Source organism: Mercurialis annua, linkage group LG1-X (assembly GCF_937616625.2).
Source record: "Mercurialis annua linkage group LG1-X, ddMerAnnu1.2, whole genome shotgun sequence".
NCBI lineage: Eukaryota > Viridiplantae > Streptophyta > Magnoliopsida > Malpighiales > Euphorbiaceae > Mercurialis > Mercurialis annua.
Window position 1 is genome coordinate 70,652,818 of NC_065570.1, and position 10,425 is coordinate 70,663,242.

Here is a 10,425-nt window from a genome sequence, read left to right on the forward strand (position 1 = left end):
TAATACCGATGAAACCAGTTTCTAGATTCTGCTTATGCAAGTAAACCAGTAAATTTGAATTTAGTTTCACCACCATTAGTAATGAAAGTGTAGTAACTGAATTTACGGGATCACTAGAGACAAAGAGGAAAGAGGCATAATATTGTAATTACAAGATTTCAACTAAGGAAAGTATGTTCAATTACAAAGCAACAAAGATTTGAGTCATTGATGAACAAATTTGTTGAGTTGCACAAGAATTGTGAATCAATGTTTCAAAAAATTCCAAGAAAGAAATGTGCTATTTGCAAAAGAATCAGTTGAGCTTCTGAAATCGATCTTTGTTAATTTCCATGAACCTTGAACCTTCACCACTCTGTCTTGTCAGTTTGTTTTGGTTCTGTTAAATAAACTCAGAACTTTCTTCAACTTTAAGGTTTAAGCCATGACATTAGCCCCTGGAATTATGCTGTTCATGCAAGCACTTCAAAGAAGCAAGGCAAAAAGAGCTTGGAATATGGATTTGGGTCCTAGCCACTTTCTGGAAGGATCGGATCCAGTCTTGCTCGCTGTTGAATAAGCTTGAACATGATCTCCTCGTCTCCCCTAATATCGTAGCAATTCACATACAACTCAGAATTCGAACAATTTATTACCTCTATATATGATTGTTGACACTATATTGGCTTAAGTTGGAGTTCAAACTCGCGATCTCATATCTTTAGCGATCATTATAAGAGCTCATATGTAGCAGCATATGTATAGCTAAATGGAAAAGATTATAAGAAGATTGATATTTTACCTTAGCAGCATCCTTGAGTGGCCCCCAACATTCCATTCGATTGTAATTTGGAGAGCAAGAATGGAAATATACCCAAACTAAAGATTCCAATAACTCGGGATGTTCAGCAAAAAGTACTGAATCTCCATGTAACACAGCTTCAAGGACCTACTTGGCATCAAATCAAAGTTCAGCTATTGAGTTGCCAGTAATGTTTCACGGAAACTTGTTGAATCATACAATTCAGTGTTTCAGTGTTTTGTTTCCGGTTCTGGAAACGCTTCTGATACTTTATATTATAACATATTCGTTTTGCAGTTTTCTATTTCAGCATTTCCGTTTCCGTGCAGCATAGAAATGCTGACGTGGAGAATCGGTAATGTTGAAAATTGCTAAACAAGACATGCTGTAATCATTCAGACAAGTCTTAGTATGAACTTACCAAAGGCATTTCCTTGGAGAAAATATGGTATCTCAATTCAGCAGCAAGATCTAGCATGAGATTTGGACCACTGACATAGCAATGGATATGCAGAGCTAATTGTCCCTCAAGTTTCTTCCATTCAGCAACTACATCATCCTTGAAATACCACCCTCTCAACTACCAACATCAAATCCAATATGTATATGATTTTCGAACAGCCATTAACAAAAACAGAACTAGTAATTGTTTCAAAATCCAATAATAAATACCTGATCAAGATTGATGACATTTGAGATGGTTAATGTTAGGTTTGCAGTGAAGTCACAATGAGATAAGATATAAGTTCTGGGGATGATTCTTGAATATTCATTAATCTCATCTTCCATTATAACAACTTCTAGCTTTGAAGCTTCAAATCTTGCTGCAGGAACTAAATGTTTAACTGCCTAATACGCCACGCAGACAAACAAGTAGAGATCAATCATAACAATTAGTTAAAATATGCAATTATAACTTGTTTTAAATAGGATTAGCCTTTGCTTTTGAAACAACTGTTTGAAATTGAATACTTGCATAACAAGAAATTACTGCTAAAACAAACAAACAAACTGCATTAAACTACAGCTACCTAGCAAACATCCATTCATAGCCCACAAACCCTAACCCTCCAAACAATCTTTTTAGTCTAAACTGGTCCCAAAACACATCACTATTCAACAATGTCACTAATCTTCATAACTACAATCACAACTAAAAAGAAAATACCTCAGAAATAAGGGTGTTAAAAGGAGCTGCTCTGTTAGAAATGGAGCATATAACAACAGCAGGTCTTGATTTTCTGAAGAACTTGGTGTTGCAGTTGTTAATGGAGGATGAAAGTGAAGAAGAAGCAGAATGACAGGCCATGGAACATGCATACCAAGTTGTTTTTTTCTTTTCCTTTCATCTTTCAGAGTTTATTTTCCATTGTTTCTCTCTTTTTTTCTCCAAATCCTGAAACAGAGTGATTGATTATGTGGAATATTGAGGTTCATTAGCTTTTCAAACTTCATGTACCCCACTCCACTAGTTCTAAAATTCATTCAGTCCACACATATGTTTCAATTGCTCAATGGCTTTTTTTTCCTTTCTAAAACTGATTTTTTTTTAAGTCTGACCTTATATTCATATATATTTTTGATATTTTGTATTATTATATATTAATATACCCGTCCCGTATATAAAATATATATCTCATTTTTATATATTTCATCTAATAAGTTCATATTATATTAAAATTAATACAGTTTACAAGATCACTATTAATAAAGATAAAATAAAAAAATTTATACTACTAGTTATAATTGTTTTTTAATTTATCTGAAACTGACATATGTTTCTGGACAAAGGAAATAATTAATAGAAGACGTATATTTTTTAATTTTCGTTATATTTAAATTCTTATGGTAAAAACTTTTATTCTTTTTCTAAAATGAAAATGATAAATGATTGGTGATGGGATGTTATGACACGTCATCTTCCGAACGATTGAATTTTTGATAAGTTTTATATGGATAAGGATGCTGTGGCTTCATTTGGGCCTCTTTGTAATTCTTCCATTCTTATGAGCCTCTAGGTTAGCCCGTGGAGAATAGAGGCTTTTTTCTTGAGAATTTGCTATTTCTAACTTCATTGGTAAAAACAAATTCTGACTTTTTTTTTTTTTTTTAACGGAGATATATTAAAAACAAATTCTGACTTTAAAACTTTATTTTTTACCTTTTTATTTTAATATTTTAGTCAATATTTTTTATATTTACTAGTACCGCTTTACGTATTTCACTATGACCCGTCAAATTAATTTCAAATGGATCAAAATTTGGAATCCCAAAGCTGTTTTTTATTTATTAAAAATAAAACTACTTTAAATTAATGTCAGCAGAGTTAGCGGAAATTGATATTTATTTTCTAAACTATTTTTAAATCAGGCGAAACAACAGTCAATCAGGGTACTTCCATGTATAAATGAGAGCCAAGCCCTCAAGTACGGAACCCTGTAGCTCAGAAATATAGAAATTGTCATGGTTAATTAGAACAATTTATGACATACAACAAAAATACTCTATATAAAATATTATTATGAATTGATGTTTGGATAAAATTGAAAGTAATAATTAAATTTTCAATTCTAGATAGGTGAGAATTCTACTTGTATTAGTATTCTAAATTAATTAATTTTTTTAATAGATGGCTAAATCCATAATTATAATATGGTAAGTGTTTAACACCGTTAATATTCTAGATCAATTATAGATAGTTTTTTTTGGACAATTATAGATAGTTAAATTTTATAATTATGTCATATAATATAATAATTAGAGTAGCTGTAAACATTAATATTAATATAATAATAACTGTAATTTAATCTAATTTTATGTGTTAATTTAGGAATGGCTGTTAATTGTGTCAACACTGTTTAGAACTGTTTAAAATCATTTGAAATAAAAATTATTCTAAAAATGGTTGCAAACTGTATTTTAAAAACTATTTGAAACTGTCTTTTAAAACATGCACTGAATTTTATTGTTTCAAACTATGAGGGGTTAAATGTCCTAATATTTGACCACAAAGGTATATGTATATTTTTTCAAAATAGACATATTTTTTTAACGATTTTAATGGTCAGTGCTTTTTTGTACCATTTTTTTATGATCATAGGGGTTTATATGAGACAGCAATGAACATAAAAATTTAAATATTTTTGAACTTTGAGTCTCTGACCACATGAAATTATCAGGAGTTACATATTACATTAATTGCTTGTATAACGTTATTTGTAAATGCTGTAGTAAAACTTTATGATTTTATTATTTGGATAATATTGCATTCAAGGATTTGATAACTGTTTTAAAGATGTAGGTTTCACCTTTTAATGAGTTCCTAAAATTATCAAAAACTCTAAATTTGAAAAAAAAAATATTGGCCAAATGTTGTAAAAAGGCCAAACCTTTTATAAAAGTTTCACAAAAGTCCTGACCTTTCAATTTTGTCGATTTTGGCCAAAAATAGATTATTTGGTTTTAATTGTGGCCAACTCTCAATTTGATTTCAATTTGCCTATGTGGCGCCTACGTGGCATGCACATATATTGAAAGTCAGGATTTTTGTGAAACCAAATAATCTATTTTTGGTCAAAATCGACAAAATTGAAAGGTCGGGACTTTTGTAAAAATTTTGTGAAAGGTTTGGCACTTTTACGACATTTGACCGAAAATGTTTGTATAATCTGCTACCTTTTCAGTTCACTACCGTGCCGTTATGTTATACTCTATAAAAAACTTATTGAAATTATTAAATATGTTGTTTTTGCCTTCACCAATTTCCAGTTTTAACATTTTTGTTTCGGTACAATATAGCTGAGCCGAAGACGGTCGGCATGGCTGTGAATGTGATCGCTAGCGAGCCATGAAAATTTTCAGCTACCAGTCTACCGTTCCTTTTAGCAATGCAAGCTGCTAGTTAGCTCTTCACGTTCCCACCAAATTCAACCAAAACACAATTTTTCTTGTATAAATGTATCATATATAACTAATACAGATCTTTGCACAACTCAAATTTACAACAGTTGGCCTTGTTTCACCATTTGAAATTATATACAAATTAATCATGGGATCAGAACTAAAAACCGTTTGCGTCACGGGCGCTTCTGGTTTCATCGGATCATGGCTAACCATGAGGCTTCTTGAGCGTGGCTATACTGTTCAAGCCACCGTGCGTGACCCTAGTAATATAAACTTGACCACCAATTTTATTTTATTTTTTTATTAAAATCTCTCATTTTCTATTCTATGACTAGTTTTATTTTCTTCTGATTTGTGTTTGATAGGTAATATAAAAAAAATACAGCATTTGTTAGAATTGCCAAATGCTAAGACTCATATGAGCTTATGGAAAGCTGATCTTTCTGAAGAAGGAAGTTTTGACGAAGCAATTGAAGGGTGCAATGGTGTTTTTCATGTTGCTACTCCCATGGATTTTGAGTCTAATGATCCTGAGGTACACATAATAGTCGGTTAATTAATTCTGACCATCACCGAACTTTTCAATTTTTCCATTTCAGTCACTAAAATGAAAAAATTGAAAGTTCAGTGATTAAAAAAAAATAGTTTAGTGACTGAAATGAAAAAATTCGAAAGTTCAATGACCTTCAGAATCAATTACCTCACAGTAGTCACTCTTTCATTTCACCCCCTCAAATTGATGGTTTTGGACAAATAAACTCACAACTTGGTAAAACTGAATCCATTTACCTTCTATTGTTAAATATAGTATGCTTGAGTTTACAAATAAGGTAAAATGACTCAGTTGGACACATTTAAATTTTGGCCTAACTGTAAAAAAAGTTCAAACTGTTGCATGTGTTTGTAATTTAAATTAAATCTTTTAACTTTTATAATACTATCTCAATTGAAAATTTCGTTATAATTTTATTCATTTCTTTTTAGTTAATTTCATTTTTTCAATCTTTCACCTAATTATAATATTTATTTACTTTATTTGACTTGCATGGTCATTTTTAGTTTCAAATTTGCTTTCTTTGCTTCAACCAACGAAAGTTAGATTCGATAAAAAAAAACAAAAGTTAGAAAATTTAAAATTATATTTTAATGTTATTAATTGTTGATATTTTTTAGATTAAAAGTTAAAGTTTGAAATTTTAAAAAATAGATTTTGCTAATTACGGAGTTGGTATATAAATTTAGCTGGAAATTGGGACAATTAATTAATAAAAAATGGATAGAATTGCATCGGAAAAATAAAATTGGGATAGTATTATAAAAATTAAAAAAATTTGTTTAAACTGCAAATACATACAAAGATTTGGACTTTTTCTTATGATTAGCCATTTAATTTTCTGTGTTAAATTTGAGGGATGAAATGAACTTATATACTTTCCAATTTTACTTGACGTGGAGCTTTTAAAATATTTGATTCTCCTTCCTTGAATAAAATGAAGTATTAAATGTCATAAATATTATATTTCTTTATTACTACTTTATTGGATTGATTATGCTTTAAAAAGTTGGTAAAAGGTTTGTGTTTAGTGATGAATCGTTTGCTTAATCATGTGGCAGAATGAAGTTATAAAACCGACGGTGAATGGTGTAATAGACATAATGAAGGCATGCGTTAAGGCAAAAACTGTAAGAAGAATAGTATTTACATCTTCTGCAGGAACTGTTGATGTTGTGGAACATCAAAAACAAATATATGATGAGAAGTGCTGGAGTGATCTTGATTTCATTTTCACCAAAAAAATGACCGGATGGGTTTGTATTCATGCTTCATCACAATTTCTACTTTATATTGCAAGTTTTCTAATGCATTTAATTAATATTAAATGAATTCATTTGCAATTAAAATGAATTCATTTGCAATTAAAATGAATGTTAAAGTAGAATCCGGCCATTAATTACTTGATTTTGCAGATGTATTTTGTGTCCAAGACTGTGGCAGAGAAGGGTGCATGGAAATTTGCAGAAGAAGAGAAAATTGATTTTATTAGTATAATTCCAACTCTAGTAGTTGGTCCATTTCTAGGCGCATCATTTCCTCCTAGTCTTATCACTGCACTTTCACCAATCACCGGTACAATTAAACACATTAAACTCTATATTGCTTCAATGAACAAGTCTCATAATGTATAAGATGACCATGGAACAGGCAATGAAGCTCATTACTCAATCATAAAGCAAGGCCATTACGTGCACTTGGATGATCTCTGCATGGCTCACATATTTCTGTTTGAGCATCCAACAGCCGAAGGCCGTTATGTCTGCTCTTCGCATGACGCCACCATCCACGAGGTTGCAGATTTGTTTCGGAGAAAATATCCTCAGCTTCATATCCCCACAATGTAAGCCGTATTCTGTTTTAGATTAATGATCTAATTAATTAAATTAATAAGTAATAATATTGACTATAGGCTTATTGATGCGGAGGAGGATATAATGAAATCGAGTTTCTCATCGAAAAAGCTGACGGACATGGGGTTTGAGTTCAAGTACAGTTTGGAAGATATGATGGTTGGGGCTATGGAATCATGCACAGATAAAGGGTTGCTTTCTGTTTGTAATGGAATTAAAGAAGCTGACGATTTGAGTGATTGAGTAGATCAGCTAATAATTTTATGCACCAAGTATTTGAGTAATTGAATTAGAGCCTTTAGTTTTAATGTTGGTGATTGCTTCGACGTGATTAGTTCAGTCTACAAATGGCATGTTGAACTGAGTATACCTGAAACTCTCTCCCTTTTTAATTCATTTCTTATGAAGCTTATGCAATTGGCTTTGTTATTGGACTAATTTTTCTTGGCGATCCCTCAACTTTTGTTGCTCTCACATTATGAATTCTAAGTTTTACTTTATAACTATACTAAATTGATGCCCGCATGTTGCATGTTTAAATTAAATATTTTTACGAATTTTTAATAATTATTTTTTATAAATCTAAATCGAACAAAATAATTTTTGTTTTTTTAAAATGGACAAAATAAAAAAAATGTTTCTTCAAAATCAAAATGAATCAAATCGAATCGAACAAACCATTTATTTTAATATTAAATTGGACCTAACTAAATTTTCCATTTTTAAAGATCAAATTGAGCCAAATTTTCTATTGTTTAAAACTGAAATAAACTAAATCAAACAAAAAAAAAACAAAAAAAAAACAATTTATTATATTTAAAATCAAATTAATCCGAAATAGAAAAATGCACATATTAGTAGTCTTGCCATTTTTTTTAGGGAACCATGATGCTTCTTCCGTCCCATAAAAATAGACAAAGTAGGATGTGCACATGAATTTAAAAATGATGTTAAAGTAGTTATATTTTACTAACTTCTAATAATAACCTTAATTTAATTATTTAAATATTTTAAATATTATTATTTTATATTATGGCAAAGATAATTATTGTATTGGAGTTGTAGTTAAATTTTAAAAAGATAAATTTGTTAGTAATTTTTATATTATATATAGTGGTAATTAATTATGATTTATAGAATATAACAAAAGTGGTAGGTTAATATAAATATTTTTTAAATTCATATAGTAATTTTCTTTATATTTTGGGACGTTCAAAATAGCCATTTTATCTATATTTGTTGGACGGAAGGAGTATTTATTAAAACCCTCATTTATGGCGGAGAAAATCGTGGTTAAAAAAAACCAAGAGAGCGAGAGAGAGAAAATATAAAATTTAACACAATATTGACCATAAAGTAAATAAATGAATCAAGTGAGAGAGCGAAAATTTAAAATGATAAAAAATGAAACTATAAAATAAAAAGATAAAGTATGGAGTAAACACTGCAATTTAAATTAAAGCAAATTATTCTGAAGTTCTTGAAATATATCATAATTAATAGTTTAATATTTCTTATTTTAAAAATTTATTTAATGATTTTTGTTAACTCCGTTAACTACTAGACTCCTCCATTAATTTTGACACTTATTTTTAAATAATTTATCATCCCATTTTTAATTTTGTGAACTATTTAATCCCTCACTTTTAATTTTATTAAACAATTTGATACTTCACTTTTAAAAGATTTGTATTTCAGTTTTATCTTGTAGTAAATTAATATATCCATTTTAGAAATGTCATATGTTAATGTGAATGTGATCATTACTTGACTAATTGATTAGTTCAAATTGCGGAACTTAAATTGCATCCCTTCTCGTGATTCTTTTTTATAGGTTTAACCCATATAGAGGTTCCTGTATTTTACACATTTTTTCCGAGATCCTTATACTTTATTTTTATATTATTTGGTCCCTCTATTTACCTATTTTTGATTTTCAGATTCTTTATGAGTTTTTTCTGGTTCTTTTGTGTGGCTGGAGGAAACAAAAATTGTAAGTAGAGGGAATGGATGAAACAAAAATTGTAAGTAGAGGGACTGGAAAAAACTCATAAAAGACCTGAAAATTAAAAATAGGTAAGTAGAGGGACCAGATAATACAAAAATGAAGTATAAAACACCTGCAGAAAAAAAGTGTAAAATACAGAGATCTCTATATGAATTTGGCCTTTTTTATAATATTAATTTGATGGGGCAATGCTGTTTTAATTTTAATCAATAAAGAGCAATATGTAAAACTTTATATATGTAAACCAAAAAAAATATTATATGACAACTCATACTTTAACACAATATAAGAATATCGTAGTTTGTCTGTATATAGAAATGGAGTGTTTATCTCATACAACGGCTTCGCCATGTCATTTTTACAATAAATTAATGAGTATTTGCGGTAGAGAATTTTTTAATTATTATTTATTTTTTTATCGTTCAATTTTCCACATGGCGCAACGGTGGTTTGTATAATTTTCCGTTCAAATGAGATGTTCTTCTAAACATCAAAATTCATGTAGCTAATCAATCGGCCTTCAATTACGATTCTTTTTATATATTTTTGTGCAAACAATCTTATCTTCATTTTATAATCATTTTTACTAAAACTTTTTAAAATAAATTAAAAGGTTATTGATGTTAACGAAATATTTTGAAATAAAAGTGAAAGCGTGCGGGTACATAGTAAGAATTGAAGATGGTGATGCATAGAGGTAGATTGGCCCATTTCATCACATTATCCCATGTTCTTCTCTTTTCATTCCGCGTATTCAGACGGGAAGAAGTGGGAGTGTCGGTGCATAATATAATAACCTTATGCTAACATTAAGGCTTAGTTCATTAAAAGGCTATTGTACTTTAATTTTTTTTTGTCTAATCCTTTTTCAAAGTTTGTGATGCATTAGATCCATGTATTATTAGTTTTCTATTTAATGAGTCTTTCGTAAAATGAAATTCTAAGTGTGTAGCTCAGTCGTCATTAAATGATTAATAACTTTCACATCATGACAAAATGTTTTTACACTTTCAAATTTTTATTCATTTGGTCATTCTTTAAATTATTTTTATTCAATAGACCTTTATGCTTACAAATTTTTATTTATCTGGTATTTCTTCAAATTTGATGACGTGATTTAATTTGCTAATATATCAAGTATGCGGATATTTAAATTCAATCTCAATCGTGTTTTAAGGTGAGTTAATGCACGCTCCTTTTTTATCCATAAAAGGATCTAGAAGTTCAAAATAAATTAAATAGATGCACTAGATAAAGATAAAAGTTTGAAATAAATTAAATAAACAAATTTCTGAAAATAGAGGAATCTAAAGATGAAATTGGCCTA

At 29.4% G+C, this 10,425-nt stretch overlaps 2 protein-coding genes across 2 annotated transcripts; one reads left to right on the forward strand and one right to left on the reverse strand.

The window, feature by feature from the left end:
* Positions 1-122: 122 nt before the first annotated feature.
* On the reverse strand, positions 123-2,231 carry LOC126678177 (magnesium dechelatase SGRL, chloroplastic). Its single transcript, XM_050373105.2, has 5 exons — positions 1,950-2,231; positions 1,454-1,630; positions 1,203-1,361; positions 782-928; positions 123-585 (listed from the first exon to the last, which is right to left on the reverse strand). The coding sequence occupies exons 1-5, from the start codon at positions 2,088-2,090 to the stop codon at positions 466-468; spliced, it is 744 nt and encodes a 247-aa protein (XP_050229062.1). The 5' UTR covers positions 2,091-2,231; the 3' UTR covers positions 123-465.
* A 2,360-nt stretch (positions 2,232-4,591) lies between these two features.
* LOC126677385 (dihydroflavonol 4-reductase) lies at positions 4,592-7,449 on the forward strand. Its single transcript, XM_050371966.2, has 6 exons — positions 4,592-4,947; positions 5,050-5,219; positions 6,299-6,493; positions 6,653-6,812; positions 6,888-7,080; positions 7,150-7,449. Exons 1-6 carry the CDS (start codon positions 4,830-4,832, stop codon positions 7,331-7,333), a joined length of 1,020 nt encoding a protein of 339 aa, XP_050227923.1. The 5' UTR covers positions 4,592-4,829; the 3' UTR covers positions 7,334-7,449.
* Positions 7,450-10,425: the final 2,976 nt, after the last annotated feature.

Excerpts from the sequence above, each read along its gene's own strand:
- LOC126678177 (XM_050373105.2), bottom strand. The coding sequence starts at position 2,090 with ATGGCCTGTCATTCTGCTTCTTCTTCACTTTCATCCTCCATTAACAAC. Across the intron at positions 929-1,202 it reads TCTCCAAGGAAATGCCTTTG|GTCCTTGAAGCTGTGTTACA; the intron begins GTAAGTTCATAC and ends GATGCCAAGTAG. Across the intron at positions 586-781 it reads CACTCAAGGATGCTGCTAAG|GGGAGACGAGGAGATCATGT; the intron begins GTAAAATATCAA and ends CTACGATATTAG.
- LOC126677385 (XM_050371966.2), top strand. The coding sequence starts at position 4,830 with ATGGGATCAGAACTAAAAACCGTTTGCGTCACGGGCGCTTCTGGTTTC. Across the intron at positions 5,220-6,298 it reads TTGAGTCTAATGATCCTGAG|AATGAAGTTATAAAACCGAC; the intron begins GTACACATAATA and ends ATCATGTGGCAG. Across the intron at positions 6,813-6,887 it reads TGCACTTTCACCAATCACCG|GCAATGAAGCTCATTACTCA; the intron begins GTACAATTAAAC and ends ACCATGGAACAG.